The 20687-nt window shown below is 46.8% G+C and overlaps 1 protein-coding gene across 3 annotated transcripts in view; it reads right to left on the reverse strand.

The window, feature by feature from the left end:
- LOC144739097 (talin-2-like) overlaps positions 1-20687 on the reverse strand; it is a 244620-nt gene that overhangs the window by 131059 nt on the left and 92874 nt on the right. For all 3 annotated transcript variants that reach the window (XM_078622090.1, XM_078622086.1, XM_078622097.1), the window contains 3 exons: positions 9503-9600; positions 7555-7684; positions 5914-6144 (listed from right to left, as the gene is read on the reverse strand). In XM_078622090.1, coding sequence (XP_078478216.1) covers positions 5914-6144; positions 7555-7684; positions 9503-9600 — 459 coding nt within the window. The remainder of the gene's footprint in view (positions 1-5913; positions 6145-7554; positions 7685-9502; positions 9601-20687) is intronic.

A 20687-nucleotide genomic window follows, 5' to 3' on the forward strand; every position in this document is an offset into this window, starting at 1 on the left:
CACAAAAACAAAATGACGGAAAGCCATTTCTTTGTTTTATGACATTGTGCAACACATTATGACATTGTGCAATATAAAATGGTACAGGATTAAAAAAAACAAGGTTCAGCAAATGTTTTGGCCAGGGGCCCTTCATCGGATCTTCCTAAATGTCTGCCTGCAGGCAGGAACTGCTATTTTCAACATCACAACGGTCATTTCACTTACGCGTTTGGCCTAGGTCCCCACATAGCCGGCGATACAGACGCGCTTTACAGACTATATATGTCCATCGCCCGCACAATCCTAGCGAGGCCTGCAGGTGACGGCTGCTCCAGTGGGGGTGGCACGATGCATTGGTCAATTGAAAAGTGACGACTCACAAGGTCATGGCGCACATGAGTTTGAATTGTTCCACCATAACTCTTCAAAATTTCTGGCCCCCTAACATGCCAACACACACACACGTAAAGCATATGCGCATGACTCCTCTCTCTGTGTGCGGCGAAGGCCACTGTCATCCTGGTGAGAGCACTGGGCTGAAATCCCAGCCATCTAGGTTCAATTGTTGACCATCCACCATGTCGGTGGGAAACGGTATCCTCAACTCAGCATGTGCCTTAAAATGGTCAACCCCACCCCTAAAATGTGGACCTGGCACCGAATGAGAACAGCAGGCCTGGGGAGACAAAGGTGGCAGGATTTGGTGACGCCCAGTCCACCCCCTCTCATGTGAAACGAGGCTTCATATGTGCTCGCTGATTCGCCTATCTTTCAGGCGAAAACGGGTAATGTGTATTTTGTGAGTGTGTGCATCTCATTAACATATTCATGTCGCCATCAAAACCGCCTGGATAAATACTCCATATGAAGCTTTACATAATTTTACCACAATTATAACCATCACGTGGAGTCATCACAGAAATACTTTCGTCTACTGGAAACATTCAAGCAGGCCTGTTTATGATCCATTCTGACTTTAACAAGTATCGGTTGGTGTAAGGAGCCCACAGATACTAGAAAAATATGGACACAGTTTTTACGATACACAAATTGTATGCCTAGTTCTGGCTGGATCATACACCAAACATGCCTCAGCACTGCATGCCCAAATAACTTTTGTGTGACAATAACTATTGCACATGTCTAGCATGTGAGGACCTGCAGTAGAATGGACCTGTTTCCAGCTGGGCCTGATTCAGCCTCTGTGAAAAGGGCTCATAAATGACGCTACTGGGTGAGTTGGTGGCAGCCACAAGGGATGGAGGAGGGATGCCTCAACAATGGGCAGAGTATCTACTGACTTGAACACAGCCATCCGGCACAGTGGGACACAAGTCGATTCACCATAACAACCTCGCCCTGTTCAATGACAATCTTGGCACAGATTGGCACAGGTCCTATGGTGACATCACTACCGTGATATAGACAACGGTGGCATCTTGTTGTCGACGTGATGATATATGCGGCACGTGATGGCTCAGTGGTTGGTGCATGGCATCGCAGTCGCAGTGACATGGAGTTGGATACTGACCACACACACACACGGCTGTAAATTGAAATTTAAACCTACCCTTGGCCTCCTCAAGGTCCAATCATTGTCATAAATCGAGCGTCTAGTGCGGGTGTGTTAACATCAGCACCACAGACGCAAAGGCAACTAAACGCATGCGGTTGTCAACCACGACACTCCGTGATTAGGCAAGGTGACGTTAATTAGTTATCGCCACTGATATAACTTAAGTGGCGAAACAGGGACATTTGTCTTTGCATATCTGTGTACCGGCATTCTCTGCGCGTGTGCTATATAGTTTGTGTATGCATGCCAACACACATTCCTTTGTGCCTTCATCTCTTAAAATTGATGGCAGTCAAAGTTCACAAAGGATATTTCATTCTCATGAAGAAGCACAGTCTATAAAGAAACAAAATCCCCATGGACTTCCATCTCATTACCCAATCATTATATATTTTAACTCGCCGCGTGCCTATTTCGAAATTTTTATTCGGCGACAGATGCCAGCGTGACACAGTTCAAACTAAATTCCACCGCACCGCCAAACACCCCCCACCCCGTCCCAATTTTAGAATGAATAGCTAATTTGTGACACACACGTACGGCGAGCACACGCGCGCACACACAGACGTAGGCATACGCACACGCACACGCACGTACTGAAAGAAAATAACATTTCTCAACGAACATTGCTAAAGACATGAAGGCAGCGACTGTGCATTTGAATTTGACCCTGATGGAGTCCGTAATCTTAAACTGCTCTTTTTTCGGTGTGCTGTTTTTGGCATCGAGCTTATTGTGAGCGAGTGCATACGTGCGTGCATGCATGTGCGCAGCATTAGTAATGGGTTTGCTATCCACATGTGTGAATGAGAGGCACGGGCATTTGTCACTCGAGTGAGTCCCCATGACAGACAGAGCGTGAGCTGTGGCAGCGCTTGCACGCGCAGGGCTGTGCGCAACAACGGAGAGGAACGATTACCGTGTGGCAGGTTATTGGTCATTCCATAACTAGTGCTCCATTTTCAGAGTGTAATCAGATTATCGCTATTCATCACGCGCCAGCTGATGATGTTTCATAATTACTTTGCAGTTTTGTATATTTAAAAAAATGACACGTGTCAAAAAAAATATGGCAGGGAACAATCATGTTCAGTGCATGTAGAACCAATCCACTGCTGGATGAGGGCGACCCCACACCACGTGGGTCGTGGGAGTTATTTAACCATGCTGGAAAGTGCGGGATTGTAAAGGCAGGGAGCAGAGATACGGAACATATAAGTACAGGACAACAATTTATTTTTCTGCACTGCCCTTGGCTGCCCACCACGTAGTCCCGTTATGCATGGCGGTCGCCAATCCATGCACTGTCCACAGGCTGAAACCTGCTTGGCTTCCAAGATCTAATGAGACTGGCCACACCCTATGCGATTTAGTCAAAGGCCACTTTGGTTTCATGGAAGGATACCAGCATCCAATGCATACGTATCGTGCCACTAATGCTGCAATCAATATGGAGTCATGTTACATTACTTATAAAACGCTAAGCAATCAGAAAACATAAACTGAACACTTTTTCAAAGCAAACCTCGCATCCACTGGGTTGGTACACTCTAAGGATTCAGTAAGAAACTAATTGGAAGATACTAGTAATCTCTGGGGTTATCCCAGTAACACACCGCACTACTCATTTTCATCGCTGACCCTGATCTACCGGTGGAAATTCAACATCACTATGGAGACCAACAGCAGAATGGTAACCCAAGTAGGGAACATATCCTGAGAAGATGACCACTGCGAAGATGGAACAATGAGATCAGCCCACGTGCAGGAGCTACATGAATTGTTGCATCAAGAGAGCATGAGGGATGGCAACAACTTGGGGAGGCTGCAGCTGATGTTGATGATGACAATGACAGCAAAGCACGACTCACTTTGATCAATTCCAAAGTAACCAGGGCCAGATTAACGCATTCGGAAATTGCACACAAAGAGCTTCAGATATTTAAAAAAAAAATATCTTAAGTAGCTTAGTTTAACACGCAGGCATTTGCAACCAAATACAGCCCCTACATCGGTAGGACCTCTTCGTTCATCAAAAACTCTGATCATCTCGTAAAAATAATTCAAGATATTAAGCTTAATCCTAATGATATTCTCGTAAGTTTTGATTTTACCTCGAGTGTTCCGATCAACGAGTCAATTAAATTGCTCGACACTCTGTCAACTAACAAAAGTTTAGCCAAAGATATCCCAAGACGAGCTGAACACTGTCTAGAGAACAGCTACTTCTTGTGGAAAGGTGGCTTCTTCTTCTTGGTTCTTTCGGTAAAGTCACATAGAATGGAAATAATAAAATAATAAAAATTAAACATAATAAAATAATGTCACGTAGAATGGAAATAATAAAATAATACAAATTAAACATAATAAAATAATGTCACGTAGAATGGAAATAATAAAATAATAAAAATTAAACATAATAAAATAATGTCACGTAGAATGGAAATAATAAAATAATAAAAATTAAACATAATAAAATAATGTCACGTAGAATGGAAATAATAAAATAATAAAAATTAAACATAATAAAATAATGTCACGTAGAAAGGAAATAATAAAATAATAAAAATACAACATAATAAAAAATTATTTTTTTCTTTTATTATTTCCATTCTACGTGACTTTACCGAAAGAACCAAGAAGATGAATCCCTGCAGTCACGAAAGCTTTAACTCGAAATTTAAGGTGGCTTCTATAAACAAAAGGAAGGAGCAGCAAAGGGCTCTTCTTTGTCTCCTGTGATAGCGAATTTGTACATGGAAGATTTTGAAACAAAAGCAATAGCTTCAAGCACACTAACACCATCTGCTTGGTTTAGATATGTGGATGACACATTGGTGGTGTGGCCACACGGCAAAGATACACTGAACGCATTTCTAAATCATCTCAACTCGCAAAACCCATCCATCCAGTTCACCATGGAAGTGGAAGCTGACAGAACTCTACCATTTCTGGATATTCTGCTCAGACGGGGTAGAAATGGTAAAATAACGCACAGTGTTTACCGAAATAAAACGCATACTGACGCCTATCTGAATGCAGAGTCACAACATCACCCCACACAGACATCTGCTCTTATCAAGATGCCCATTCATCGAGTTAAGAAAGTGTCAAATGGTGACAGTCTGAGAAGTGAAATTCAACATGTTAAAGAAGCGTTGCAAATGAACGGTTACAATAATGCATAAATCAACAGGGCATTGAATACCAAAACCAAATCAAATAACAATAGCATTGAAACTGCTCAAATAATTAAAACGATCAAAATACCGTACATTGTGGGAGTAACCGATAAAGTAGCAAGATGTTTGGAAAAACAAAACATCCGAGTCAGATTTGGCACGGTACATAAAATACAGAATTTAATATCTGGTACAAAAGATGTATTACCGAAGCTATCAACAGAAGGTGTGTACAGGATTAACTGCATGTGTGGTAAATGTTATGTTGGGAAAACAGGATGGATGATCAGCATGAGACTAAAAGAACATCAGAGAAATATTAAATTCTCCCAAATGCAACTGTCAGCAGTAGTAGAACACGCGTGCCAACAAGAACACTCAATTGATTTTCATAATGTTGAAGTTTTGTGCAAAACTAGCTGCTACTGGCCAAGACTAATTGAAAGGAATCAAAATAACTTTAACCGTTCGGATAGCTACCGTCTTAGTGCTGCATGGAAGCGAATCATCAAATAATACACGATTTAAATGTACGCCTACAAAGGGCAGCGTACTTCAATAGGGATTACCGTTGGTGGGGCTATTTTAATAAACACAATAGACAGGAAGGACAAGTTCAAAGGGCTCGCATAATGCACATGCATAATGTACGTTGCCTCAGTAATCCCCCCCCCACTTTGCGCAAGAGCGCAGAAGGGTGGTCACCACATCTACGCCTCTCTATAAGGAACGAAACAGTAAGTCTTCTTCACTAATCTGGCTGTCGCCTGACGAAGCTAGTTGTAATTACTGGCGAAACGTCGTACTCAGATTGTAAATGTTGTGGCTTGGCTCTCCAACACACCGGTGTGCTACACTAGTATACTACACTATACACTACACTATGCACTACTATACACAACACTACTACACTATACACTACACTACTATACACTACACTATACACAATATACTACACTACTACACACTACACTATACACTACACTATACACTACACTGGTGTGCTGTACTCGTGACGAATTGGCGCGTTCTGTTTACGCGACAACCCTCACTAGTTGGCCGTGTCGGGTGGTGGCGGGTTTTAACGACACGTTTATATATCTACGCAATCTATCCCAAAAAAACTCCATTATGGATCTTAAGCAGGTCCCGGTCGGCGCACGACAGACTCACGTTCGTCGTCCGTGTGCAGCTTATGCTTGAGCTTCTCCATCTTCTTCTCGTCGCGCAGCAGCGTGCGGTCCTTCTTGAGCGTGCCCGAGCGCAGCGTGCCACCCTTGAGCGTGCCCGTGCGCGGCGCGCCACCCTTCAGCGTGCCGGTGCGCGGCGACGTGGGGCCATCCTCCTTCCTCTCCTCGCCGCCACCCTCCCAGATCAACGAGTACTCGTCATAGTTTGTGATGCCTGCCGCACGGGGAGAAACCGAACCCCATTTTGGCCAAGGCCCAGTCCAGGATTGTTCCGAGTGACGGATGCAGCTTCTCCTCCGCACTCCACGGTGATCCTGTTGTTATGGCCGTTGGTGACGGAACTATGAAGAGCTCGAAACGATGGAATTATAATGCGGTGGGGTTTTTTTTCGCGATGTGAGTGAATGTTGATTCATGAGTGAAATTAAACATGTCTAACGAGCACTGGTAGTGCTCGTCTACGGTTGCAGATTTGAACCAGTAATAGCAATTCCACATTCATACGGCGGTAGTTAAGTCTATGCAAATTCAGTCACGAGAAGCCTTAAGCTTTATTTGTTACAGTTTAATCAACGTATTTGGAACAGGCTGATAGGGGATCTGAGGGCTTCAGAAACATCAAGCACTTTTCAAATAATGTGTTATTTGTATTAAGTCTTTGCTAAAAATTTGTTACGTGACTTTATTTTGCCTACAATTTCACTTTTATTGTTCATGCCTGTGAAGCACTATGTATTGCAGTTTTTGCACGAATAGTGCTAGAGAAATAAAGTTTTATTGATTTATTGATTTATGAGTTGAATTAATGTGTTGTCAATGTGACAATGGTGTGGTATGGCGAAGGGTTAATGGCATGTAATTTGGCATAAACCTACGTTGTTATATGCCAAATACAAATATGGATCATTGAATGACCACTTTGGATTTCACACAAAGGGGTACTTATTTTATCAACCCCAGATATATTACAGGACAAGTCAATCCCTGACGAAGATATTCGCTCAGGGCCCATGGATTGTGACAGAGTGGTAGGACGGATTTATACAAATTGGTCCTCACTTTATGGACCAAGTAAAGATGATGGGCTGAATTGGCAGAACTGGCTCAGGGCTTCAATATACCATGCTGTTTTTCAGGAGGAAGAGGTCAATTATGCTTAGCAATGCCCATGATGAGGACTTATAGCTCGGACTGTGAACAAATCCAAGAACACATTTCAGTCATAAAAGGTTCTCTATTTGTAATAGTTCCTCCCGTAGTTCACTCCATTAGCGAGTCCTTACTTCATATCGTCCTGTGCACGATTTACTGGGATTAGCATGGCCCCCTCCTATGCCCTTGTGAAGAATCATTCAGCTTGACCCCTGTCTCCCATTACGCTACAGATCTTTCTCTCATCAGCAGGCTTTTTGTAGCTCGCTCACTTGCGGTACCTTAATTTCATCTATTGAATTGTGACGCTGGATCACAAAATACATTTAAAATCGCAGGGGTGTAAGGGGGTGGTGAATCTTTACAGCCCTTCTGAATATTCTCCGTGCTTGTTTATATCAATGTTTCATCGGCGATAATAAAATCCGTTACAAGAGAACACTAAACCAATGGTCGCGCGCGGTTAGATCACCGATGCGCGTGCAGATGGTGATGAGCAGATCCCCGACCGTCTTGGAGTCGTCGACCATCACAGTCTTGATCATGCCATCAAGCATGCGCACCTTGAGAGGGCGCACCTTGCGTTTGTACTCGAGCAGGTCCTGCGGGAGAGAAACCCAGCTGCCTGTGAGGACGCGGCAGTCTCTGTGGGCAATAAAACACTATCTGTGGGACCTTTCTTGCTGGTTCCAAAAATATGGAAAAAAAACAATAGGTTTTACCCTTTCTGGCAATAAAATTAGGTGTTAAGATGTTCAAACAACAAATAGATATATGTTGCGAGAAATCAAGTCTGCATTTACCACACGTACTTGTGGTCAACATGCAAACATCCAAGCTCTGATAATATATGCATTGTCTTTGAAACTGAATGAACTACACCAGAGACAGCAAAAAAACTTCCATGATGTCGCTGCTCAACCCGAGCTTTAAAAGCTTTGAGACTTGCATTGTATTTGTACTGTTTGCTGGTCTGACACTGGTGAGACTAGGCCATAAAGAAGGCCGTCTCTGGTGTAGGCCAATCAGTTTCAAAGGCAATGTATATATTATCAGAGCTAACTCTTTGATTCTTTCGGTAAAGTCACGTAGGTGAAAAAATAAAATAAAAAAATAAAAATAATCAAATTATCTATTATTATTTTAATAGAAATAATCAAATTATCCAGTGGGGGGGTGGCACGTGCCCCCCCCCCCTAATGATCCAATCGAAATCCCTAATTTCGATCGGATCATTGTGGTTTATTAGTAATAAATCGGCATTTTGCGACCCCCACTGCCACTGTGTAGCAAATTATTATGTGCCAGGGACTCTATGAGGTGATAGGACAATAGTCTGAGTCCATAATTGGCAATAAATCACGGCAAAGCAGTTATAAGTGACTCACAGAATTGTGCGCAGTTGCGTATACAGCACACGACTTCCCTGAAGGCATTCACCTTCAGCGAGCGCGCGATGCCGATCACACAACGCGGTTCGAATTCGACCCTCGATGGATGGCCGCGCCATGGCCGCACACGCATCGAACAAAAAGCAAGGGACAAGTCCTTACTTACTAACAACTCTGATCATTTTTCATTGCTGGAGGGGTTTCCCCCCCTACCTGAAAATCCTGGCTCCGCCATTGCATGTATGCATAATATATATGCTTACAGTATATGTTTGGGCATACAGCTTATATACATTTTGAGCATGCAGTTTGACTCGAAATCAGGTTGCCAATTCAAATCCATTATGTATGAATAGAATGAGTACAACTTTGAAGGAAGTCAACAAGTGATTATCTTATTTAATAGAATATCTCCTGCATTAGGATTGTGGACTTATTTACAAGTCGAGAGGTGAACACCACCAACTTCGCACTTATTCATCAAGTTTCAAGTATATTTAGTTGAACCCGGTGAGAACTAAAGATACTCATTTTTAAGAATGACCTGGGGCATTGATTTGCTAGGAGGGGGGCAATGGTTGCTTTGTGTAATCCCAATTAAGTATTTTGCCGGAAATTTGCAAGCCTGGCAAGTTAGGACCCTCACGCTGGCACATAATGGCCTACTCTTGCGAACGACGTCAGGGGATCCTTTAATGCTGTGCAGCGGCCATCACGTAGTATTACCACGGTTATTTACACCCGCAGTAATAATCAGGGCGGCCGCTGGATTCGAACCGTGCACCTCGGCCACGAGGGGTGAGTGCGCTACCGCTATTCCACGTCACTGTCAAATGCATGCAGACGCCTGAACTGACATTCTGCACATATTCAATGTCACGAGGAGAAAATTGCATTTCTACCGCACCTTTAACATTCCACAGCGCAACAACATTCATTGAACATTCAAGCAAAAAAAACCCCACTTTCAGATGTGTGTGTCGGCAGTGGAATATTCCTTTAAAGGGGTGGGGGAGCAGTGCGACTCACCCCGTCCCTCAGCATGTAGTAATCCAGATTGCGCTCTCCCTCCAGCCAGATGCCCTTCTTGGGGTCCTCGTCCGCCAAGAACAACCCAAAGTCCATCACTGCACGCACGCATGCACAGAAGAGACACAGCGATCGCCACAATCAGCACACGCACGTGGGTGGCCACAGCAGGACACTGGAGGCAAGGGAACAGGCAGGCATTGGGTGCCTTGTCGTTCCAGGGCACGTTTTAATATAGGTCAGACCTGGGTTCTTTATAAGCAATATAATAATGTATAACGTACTGCCCTTTATCAATCAACTGCTGGATGAAGGCCTTCCTGTGTGTCTCAGTGATGAGGATTGTTTGACCATGGTTTACCGCGCTGGTCAATGCGGCTTCATGCAGAGGAAGGACAGTTTCAGTTATCAGTTGGCTATGGCGAGGAATCGAACTCAGGTCTCTGGGTTCATCGTGGAATGCGCTAATGACTGCCCGACCACTCCACCTATCCTGAGTGATGCCCCCCCATGATTTCAGACGTTTTGTTCCTGACATCATGGTGAGGACTGTGGTCTGGAGGCTTTTTGGAGATGGAGAGCTCACCCTTCTTACATCGTTTGACCCGGGAACTGGTGGGGAATCTATGGAGCAACATGGACAATGAGATGCTGTGTGACAGCACTTGCATAGCTCAGCAGGAAAGTAACAAATTATTTACTCAATCCAAATGAAGTCAATACGCATTTGACACAAGTATTAAATCACACGAGTAGGAATTGATTATTTCTGATTTTACAAAAGGATTGGGAAAAAAAGGATTGATTAAAAAAATCTAACCGTGATCCCACATCATGGAGGGGTGACTTGTTTATAACCCTAATCGCTCAGCCACCTGGCCTTGTAAAGGACAAGGTCAAACAAATCTGAGGCTTTTTTTACGCAACATTTCCTAATTTATGCTACGCTGCCAGTAAACTTAATAGTTTATAAAACATTCTATCCCGACGAGCACAACCTGACCTTGCCTAAATTCCTGCCCAGTGACCGTGCGTACTCTCAGGGTCAGTGGCCAGACACAGGGGATAGGGGTAGGGACGAGGTGGGCACATGGAGATGTGGAGGACAGGAGGAGTGGGGAAACACATATCGGACACAAGTACACAATGTGTATTAAGATACCAGCCATGGAGACAAATGGTAAGGGTATGAGAATGGGAACAGGGCTATCCCAAAGCTTGTACAGGAAGTCTCGGGCATGATGGGAAGTGGTTACGGGAAAGATGGCATCATCTCATCATCCCACAGTTCTCAGTTGTAAGTGGGCTAGATTTATGCTGGGGCCTGACTCGTGCCAAGGCAGGTCAAGACACATCTCCATAAAGCAGATGGCGTCACCCCCCCCCTGCCTCATGCCGTCCCATCCCGTCCCATCACCCCTCACTCCCCGTCATCTCCCCCCGAGCCCCGCCTGCCACTACTCACTAAGGTCGACTCACTCAACCCTTCACTGGACAGGTCTCTAGGCAAGGTCAAGGGGGAATGGCAGCTGGTAAACCGTGATATTAAATTGTTATTTTTGAGAAAGTCTAACAAAAACACGGGCTACGTTAGGCTATCTGTGGCCTTTATCTACATTTTTCGAATTTTTTTGTATATACATTTTTTTAACAACAAGGCCAGGTGGCCGAGCGATATGTGCGTTTCGTTGCCATGGTGACCCGATGATATCACGACTCTTTGCAGGGTCATCCCCGGTAAATGGGGCTGACATACTACCACACGAGTGTCTTACCGGCACAGTTCTGGTGCGTGTCATGTCTCGTCACGGGCCAAATTTGAAATTGTTGGGACCCAGCAACGTGGAAACAGCCAGATTTTTGCACGCATATAACATGCTGTAAAAACGAAGCATTGCTGGCACCTTATCTCTAGCCAAGTGAATTCCCATTCAGAAGATTAGTCTACTTTGCAGGGTATTATACCCCAATGCAAAAATACTCCAAGCAGGAATCAAAAAAGGTGAATGTGGAAGTAAAAGTAATGTATTTTTGAGATGTGATGTCTCACACCGCAACGTTGAGGAACATGACGATTACAGCTCTCAATTCCCATAGAACATGCGAGACACGTCAGACAGTACAGTAATAGGTGCTATTAAAATGTGAAATAATTTGTCTTTTTCCACAAGCTTAATGCTTCTGTGAAATGTGTGTCATTGGCTACGCATGGCGGTCTTGTTTGAAAATGCATTCCGCAGACCATCTCTCTCCTAAAACATGTGTGGGGCAGGATTCATGTCTTGGAAATCCTCAGGCAGTGATGTAAATTCCACATTCCTATGGCAGGGACCAGTATACCACAGAAAATAACAAATGACTTCGCACAAAGTATATCATCAATGGCAGAGAGAGGATGGGCAGAGCTGGACCCTAATGGGAACTGTGTCAAGCACTCCAACCACAGCACCACTCAACCAGATGTACACACATAGTGTGCAATGTACCAATGTCTCCTCGTGAACACCTCAATGTCGCATCAACGGTGGCTCTCTCGTGTTTTCCCCCCTCCCGCCATCTCTCCTGATCCCACCCTAAGAAAGCACATATTTCCTTGGACAACCAAATGCAATAGCTAGCAAACAAATGAGTGTTCAAGAGAAGGAGTGTATCGTGTGCATGTGTGCGCCCCGCTTTGTCAATCCACCGCTGGACGGGGCCACGTTGGTCATTGGGGGGGCTATTGGACAGCGCAGTACTCCACAATGCTGGCAGTAACTGGGGGTTGTGGTTCAGGTGTAGAGCAATAGACAAGTTTGGTACCAAAATGGACTTTGCTACTGCCCACTAATGCCGATCACACAGCCCCGCAAAGCTCTATGACAACCTGTTTGGATACGGTGTTTCAAGTTAAAATGCACGTTTTTTTTAACCAGGTGAGAACTCAAAAGACGAAAAGGAGTGTCAAGAGTGACCTGGGTCACCAATATTACCAAAGTTAAATATATATATGAATCAGAACATAAACATCCGTCTCGCGTGAGGGATTTAAAATATTACAAACACAGTTAACCAACAAAAAACGACATCCGAAACAGGCAGAGCGATATATTTTACAAAACACACCATTTTTTATTGTGATTTATGTCCTTATACAATATTTACAATCGGAAAAAAATGTAATGCTCGTTTGGAGTCTTTATCATCAAATATACTCATCAATGATGTTGGGAATCGCGTTGTACTTACATATAATGCAGAAGCAACTGCACATGTTAATTTATTATAAATAAACTTTCAAGAACAAAGCTGATGTACCAACAGTTGCCAAAACAAACGTAAAAGGATGTTTTTTTTTATCATTCGAGTTCATGAATGTGATAAATTGCAGCTTTTATCACATGGCTAAACTTGACATTTCCAACAGCATTCTCTGTTTTGGCATATATAAACACTTACCTGTCGTGCCTTATGTTATTTCAATTAACCTGAATTTGATTACATATATGGGACCACAAGTGCTTATCAGTTTGTTGGGGCAAGTGATGTTAGCGAGCACCTATCAAGGTCGAAATGGCAGATCAAGTGGTGGGTGGCCAACGCCACACACCCACACGAGTCAAAAGACCAGCCAAGAAAGATGTGTATGTTTGCGATGGTTCGATTTCTGACCTTGGATTAGCCGTAATTCATACATTGCACAACGATAAGTCATTTTGGAGTATGTATAACCATACATTGCACAGTGACAAGTGCTACTGGAATATGTCCTGTATGTATGTATGTCTGTATGTATGTTGAACTTCTTTCGCACCGTACGTAGCCAACCGTGCTAATCGGAGGTGCGGGATGGGGATGGATTGTAGGGGTCAGAGGGAGTGCAGGACTATAGGGGATGGTGAAGCAGTTGCCAGCAACCAGAAGGACCAGGAAAACGAGGAGTGGGAGGATCAGGAGGAAGACGATGAAGAGGGTCAGGAGGACGAGAATCAGGAGCAGGACCTTGAGGAGGACCAAGGGGTGAAGGATCAGGAATAGGAGGATTAGGAGGTCGACGATCAGAAGGACCACTAGGAGGAGGACAAGGTATGGGAGAGCTCACTGGGCATCCTCTAGGTCCACTCAGCCTTAAATAAGTACCGGTATGTTGTGTAAACATCACCACTCGGGAGGTACAGACATCAGGGTGTGGTGCTGGCCACACTATTCCTTCGTAGGCAATGCCGGCTTTAATAGGTGCTCGCTACCGGCATCTGTCCCAGTGGACTCTGCGGCTAACCTAGAGATCTTTGTCTTTGTGTAAGCGCACTAGAGATAGGGCCAAAAAAATCAAGCAATCACATCCGCCCCCATGGTTGAAATGACCTTATGATTGCCTTTAAACAATATAACCTATACATAGCAGAAGTGATCGCAGGCCAACATTGTTATATGTTTCAACAGTCTGCCAGCAGGTACAGCTGCGTCAAATATATAGAGGAAAGAAAAAATATAAAACTTGCGCATAGGAGGCTGTGCGCGCATTCATTGGTAACAACAGGCGCCCCCGTCAACTTCTGCCAGGTCTTGTAACAGAATGTGTGTAAGTACGCTTAATTCCTTGTCAACGAAATGCAGTGAATAATTCTATTTAAACGCTGACAAACTATAAAGCGTGACAAAACAATGATAAAAAGTTCATCATTAACGATATGATGGTAGAAATTCCACACTCCTATGGCAGAAGTCAACCGCTATTATTGTTACAAGCACTGTTTCCTGGAAAGTTTATGACTTGGGTATAAAAGAATATCACATGTAGTATATGATGACAACAACTATTAATGATTTACTCTAAAAAAAACACGAGTCTGCACATTTTTTTAGACTACTCCTTGCTTGGGATGTACGAGGAAATCGGTGCCCAAAGATAATGCATAGAAAGGGAGACCACTAAGATGTTGGGCAGACGTGTCACGTAACCGACTTGGTTTATTGCCTTAAACCCATAACACTGTTACAAAGGAGGCAATGTATTATGTGCATCAACAGGCAGATGTTTGTTTTCCTATGGTCGAGTTAAGGATATTAATTTAATTACTGGACATCTGTGAAAAGGATCTCCATAGCTCATCGGATTCCTCCAGTCTAAATAACGATTCTGATTCTGACTTCTTAAGAGACCTTGCTGCCAAACAAGTGGGTGTCTCATACACATCAAAGCTCCATCCCTCCCCAATCCACCAACCCTTCATCCATTTTGCTGGATTAGAGGCCAAGCACCAGCATAGCATTTCTCCCGGTTCTTCCCTTTTACAATCTACCAGGATCAAAGACCGACGAATGCCAAAGGAGCGACAACCAAAACATATGCACACGCGGCCTAGTCACCCATGAATATTCCCTGTATCACAATCATCTTGCCATATCGCCCCCGTGAGTTTTATTTTTGTGTTTTTTTCACTTTCCAGGCAAGAATTTCACAGAAGGCGGGGTTGTTTTCAATTCCCTGGCAGTGACGGGGAACCCCAAATACATTAAACATCAAAGCACGCGTCGCTCCCCGCGCCGTGCACGTAATCCCACGGCAATCTGTGCCGAATCCTACACACATCAATTTTAAAAAAATAGAGAGACGTACACCGTATTGTATAATATAATCTTCGATGCCAAGTGCCAAAGAAGATTTTGTTTGTAAAATTGGACATTTGGCAAAGGAAATCTTACATGAGCCACACACCACGTCCTCTTCTGCGATCTGTGGGTATGTGTGTGACTTTGTGTGTGACTTTGTGTGTTTGCGCGCTTGCAAAGGATTTGCCTCTCCAACGGTGGGGTTTACGTTAAATAAAAATAGCCAGGTACCATGCCGTGAGAAAGCGCTATTCCTTTATCACATCCGTCAACTTTAAATTAGTTTAATTAGCGATTTAGTGCGATTTTTGTGTGCTATTTATTTATGACGTGTGCACGACCATACCAACTCACGCGCCTTTGGTGGGGGGGGGGGCCCATGCCAAGTCGCACGCCTTCGGTGGGAGTGAGGAGGACATTTTCTTTCGCGTTAAAAATGCTATAAAAATACACTAAACGCTGAGCTTAAATATTCACTGTGTGATGTCCCCCCCACCCGATGCGTGCAGTTACTAATATATACAGTCGCTAGATGCTACCACTATAGGCCGTAGATATTATTGCAGAGCGGCCAGGGATATTGTGGCTGTGGGGGGCTGGGTCAGGGGTAGCAGCCCAGCCCCAGCCTGCCAAGGTGCCACCTCGGCCGGCTGGAAAATCTAGGCGAGGCTGGAGGCTCTGCATGAGACTAGGCCTCACCACGCCACTCTGTCAGGTGAGTACTTTGTGCGATAGAGTCGATAAATACTGCTATAGAGTCAGCATGTACTACTGTAATGATAGCAGGTACCACCACAGTCGGTATGCACTGCTGTAATCATAGCAGGTACCACCACAGTCAGTATTCACTGCTGTAATCATAGCAGGTACCACCACAGTATGCACTGCTGTAATCATAACAGGTACCACCACAGTCAAACACACTGCTGTTAGATTTTTAAGAGTAATTTTCTTAAATATTTTTAAGACCCGGGCAACGCAAGGTACTTTCCGCTAGTCCGCAATATAAATGGAGAAAAAAATGCAGAGAATGAATACATAAACACGCATTTTTGGGTGTTCTTATCTTGAGCCAAAACGTGGAGATATGAGATGACAGTTGACCAACAATGCACGTGTAACAGTCAGGTCTGTGAAAGAATAACAGTCGCCAAAGAGTTGTGTTGATCTGCTGGTAGTTTTACCACTTTCAATAGTTCTGATGAGTAAAGCGAGTGACCGTATCACACATATTTCTGTTGATCTTGCACAATGCAAGAGAAATACACCCATTACATTCAAACAAGTTACGTAGCCTCTGCATGTGTTGTCCACGTACAGTATACTACGTAGATATTTTGTTGAAAAAAAAATCCCTGCTAAAATTTGTGTGGTGCAACCTCCATCTATGCTGGCAGCCTCCATTTCCAGCAGAGGAAATTCTACATTCTCATTGCTGGTGCCAGTCGTTCCATAAGAGTGCCAGCCATTCTCGATAGTGATTAGCCGAGTCCGACCCCCAACACGAATTTGAACTCTCAGTTTTCACTCAGCAGGTCGAACTGCAGCTGTGGAACCAAGGGGCAGCTCGGTTTGAAACTCGCTTGGAATTCAGCAAAGGATAGACAATGCCTGCTGCTAATCCTCTTGCAGCATATGGAAAAAGTGTAAATGACACATCAAGGTTTCAGTTTGTGAGCCACGTGATTAGCTTCAGGAGTAGTGCGACCAAGACTGTTCGGTCCACCGGAGAGTGGGTGTAGAATGCAGTTGTTTGCGATATGGTACATTGTTTAGTAACACTGTGGGTCATACAGCTAATAATGTATAATATATATGTAGGGCTGTTACAGAGAGCCCGTTATGCATGGCAGCCTATGGTAAACAAGCACAGTGGGCGGGGCTACGTCAGTGCACGGGCAGGTGCCCTCTACGACGTCCGCGCTTCGGACGTTACGATCCCCCGGGGCCCCACCCCTCAGGGAGGGGGGTGTATAAAAGGGGAATGTATCGGGAGGCTCGGGAGTGATGTTTAGCTAAAGAAGAGGAGGAGGAAGACGTCTGAGATAGAGCCCTGGACTCCCCCTGGTACGCCGTCCTTATCAGGACCGCGCAGGCTCGAGCCAGTGGCGTGGTACCAGAGCCAGAGCCAGTGCTGGTCTGGACTCTGGGTACCGGGCCCGACTGACCAGTGTCGGGCCAAGATAGCCTCCCCTAGCCCATTAGTGGAGGACTCAGAGGCAGGCTAAGGTTAGCCTAGAGGTGTGTCCTCAGATAGACGGGTGAGGGGGCCGATACCCCCTCAATTGTGTATGTCACAAAGTTGGTATTCAAATAAACAAGTGTGCCTCCAACTCCGGTGTCAACGAGTCGTAAGCGTTACTACATCTGGTGTCAGAAGTGAAACAAAGTACGAACATGGATACACGCCGGACGACTCGAGTCGGAGTACCAGGGGCGGAGGACACCGCTGCAGTTGGAGGGCCCGAGATGGCTGAAGATGCCATCGAGCAGCCGGGGCTGGGTGCATCCACGCCACAGCAGCTGGAGGAAGGGGAGCCGTCGACGGAGGGGCTGAGGCAGGCGCACGCGAAGCTGGCCGAGCTGCTGTACGCCGCAGCCGCCATGCTCGACAACATCACGCGGCTGGGGGCTGCGGGACCGCCACGAGGCGACAGCAGCCAACGACCACAGCGCCTTCCCGCCATTTCAACGGAGCAACATTTTGAAACTCCCGCCATCGCCGCAGCTGCTGTTGAGGGCGTGGCCGCTCTAAGCATCGCGTCCAACGGCGGGAGTACAGTGCCTGCCGCGTCACCACGGGTGCGACCGGCGATGCCATCGCTGCTTCGGGCCGACGCTGAGTCGAGTGAGGGAGACGAGGGAGCGCGATCGTCCTCTGCAGCCGCTGCCTTACATCAGCGACTGCCGCCGCTCAAAGAATTTGTGGGCGAGGAGGGCGACTGGGGCGGCTTCCAGCGGCGCTTCCTCGCTCACCAGGAGATGGCACAGTGGACAGACGCCGAGGCTCTCCGAGCACTGCCAGCACTCCTCGACAGCGACGCCCTCGCCACACTAACATCGGCAACGAAGGAGAGGCGTTCCACGCTGCGGAAGGCGATGCAAGTGCTGTCCGCTGTGTATGGGCCACCATCGGACTGTCGTCAACTCTTTTACGATCGCCAGCGGGGGACGAAGGAGTCGCCCCTGGCGTACCGTACAAGCCTCCTGGCGCTGGCAAAGGAAGCCTTTCCACGAATGGACGACGAGGGGATCGACGCCATGGTGACAGAAAAGATACTTTTGCTGGCGGACGACTTAGACATCGTCATTGTCGCACAGGACGATGCAGAAATGTGCTCCCTCCAAGCGGCCCGTCTCCTCCACGCAAACCTGTCCTCTCAACGACGGAAGGCCAGCAAGGCGGCGAGCGGGCGCGCCGTCGCTGCGGCCACCCTCCCGGCGGAAGAGGTTTGCGCCATCAACCATCGACGGCAGCACGGAGCGGGAGCGCGGGAGGACCGGGCCGGTTCAAGCCGTCTACAACATCCATCGTCGCCACCAGCGCTTCCACGCTGTTATAACTGCGGCATCCGGGGCCACGTCGCCTCGGGGTGCCGCTCTCCTCGGCAGCGCGGGACGACACCTCAACGGGACGCCGGCCCTCGTCACAAGCTCCACCATCATAATCCGGCGAGTCGCGGCACCCCTCATGTTTGGCCCACGCACACGCCCGTCACACACTCGAACACTGCAGCGAAGGGGGGGCCAATATCGCGTACCATGGCACCAACACGCACCGCTCTGGGTACTCACATTGAACCCAGCCAGTGGTCCGTGTTGGCCCATCGGGTTGTAGCCGCGTCATCGGGGTCGTCGGCCGTTGTGGGTCACATCGATGGGGTCGAGGTGCGCATCCTGGTCGATACAGGGGCATCGGCGACCATTATTTCGGAGTTGATTTATAACATTCTCCCTGCCCAGAGCCGTCCTTTGATGCCTGTTAATGTACCATTCTTTGCTGCTAACGGGGGTTCACTTGGCATCATCGGACAAATTCGAGCCCAGATTTGTGTCGGGGATATTAAATTATCTGGGCCGATTTTTGTTTCCTCCTCGCTGGCGGTTCCGTGCCTGCTGGGGACGGATTTCCTGGCCAAAATGCCGATTAGGATATTAATCGACCAGGGATGCATTGAGCTCCCATCGGGCCGACGCATGGCGTTTCTGCCATCCCCCGCTACGAGCCGGACGGCGTTCGCGACGGTGCCGGCGTTCGTAGATAGAACGGTGCGCGTTCCTCCGGGGGCGCAAATGTTAATTCCTTTGAAACTTCGGCGGCCCTTCGCTAAGGGCATTGGGGCTCAAGGGGTTCTGCTGGGACCGTCTAGGGCCGGGGTCAGTGGACCTAATTTACTCCCGGCCCAGACCATAGTGAGAGGGGAAGGAGAACCCTTCATCGCGGTCCTCAATGTGGGCTCGCAGACGGTGGTGGTCCCACAGGGGACCGTGCTTGCTCACGCAACGCCGGTGCCCTGTGAGGAACCCGTCGCGAGTCATGTCGGCGCTGTCCCTGCACCGCGACCACATTCGGACAGCGATGAAGGGTGGCTCGAGGCGCTTTGCGCGGGATCGACGGACCTGTCAAATTTAGAGCGCCAACGTCTTAAGACACTACTGAGGGAATTTTCCGACGTTTTCAGTCGGGATAAATACGATTTGGGCTGCACTCATCTGCTGCGTCACCATATTGATACGGGTGACAGCGCGCCAATACGCCAGAATCCTTTTCGGTTGAGTCCCGCCGAAAAGGACCATGTCAAATCGGCTGTTGATGACATGCTAGCCGCCGACATCATTTCTCCCTCCAACAGCCCTTGGGGAGCGCCGATCGTCCTGGTTAAGAAGCAGGACGGTTCGTTGCGGTTTTGCGTTGACTTTCGGCGCCTTAATAAAATTACGGTTGCCGACGCATACCCGCTCCCACGGATGGACGAATCGCTTGACGCCTTGGCGGGAGCGCGATTCTTCTCCACATTGGACTTACTTTCGGGATTCTGGCAGCTTCCTCTGGACGATGATTCAAAGCCTAAAACTGCTTTCCGTACTCCGCACGGCCTGTTTCAATTCAACCGGTTGCCGATGGGCTTACACTCAGCGCCGGCAACTTTCCAGCGGTTGATGGAATTGGTTTTGGCTGGATTGCAATGGGAATCGTGCCTGATTTATTTGGATGACGTCATTGTCTTTGGCAAAACTTTTGAGGAACATCTCCAGAGGTTGCGGGCAGTTTTCCTAAAGATGCGGGCTGCTAATTTGAAATTTAAGCCCCAAAAATGCCATTTGTTACGCGAGTCGGTGCGTTATTTGGGGCACATCGTGGGGCGCTCAGGTATTTCTACCGATCCCGCCAAAACGCAGTGTGTTAGCTCCTGGCCGACTCCCACCTCAGTGGGAGAGGTTAGGAGTTTTATTGGGTTTGCGTCGTATTATAGACGCTTCGTCGCTAATTTTGCGACTATCGCCAAACCCCTACATGCTTTGACATCTAAAGGGGTTCGGTTCTGCTGGGGTCAGGAGGAGGAAGCTGCTTTTTGCTCCCTTCGGGACGCTT

This window comes from Lampetra planeri, chromosome 3 (assembly GCF_965212315.1).
Source record: "Lampetra planeri chromosome 3, kcLamPlan1.2.h2, whole genome shotgun sequence".
Lineage (NCBI taxonomy): Eukaryota > Metazoa > Chordata > Hyperoartia > Petromyzontiformes > Petromyzontidae > Lampetra > Lampetra planeri.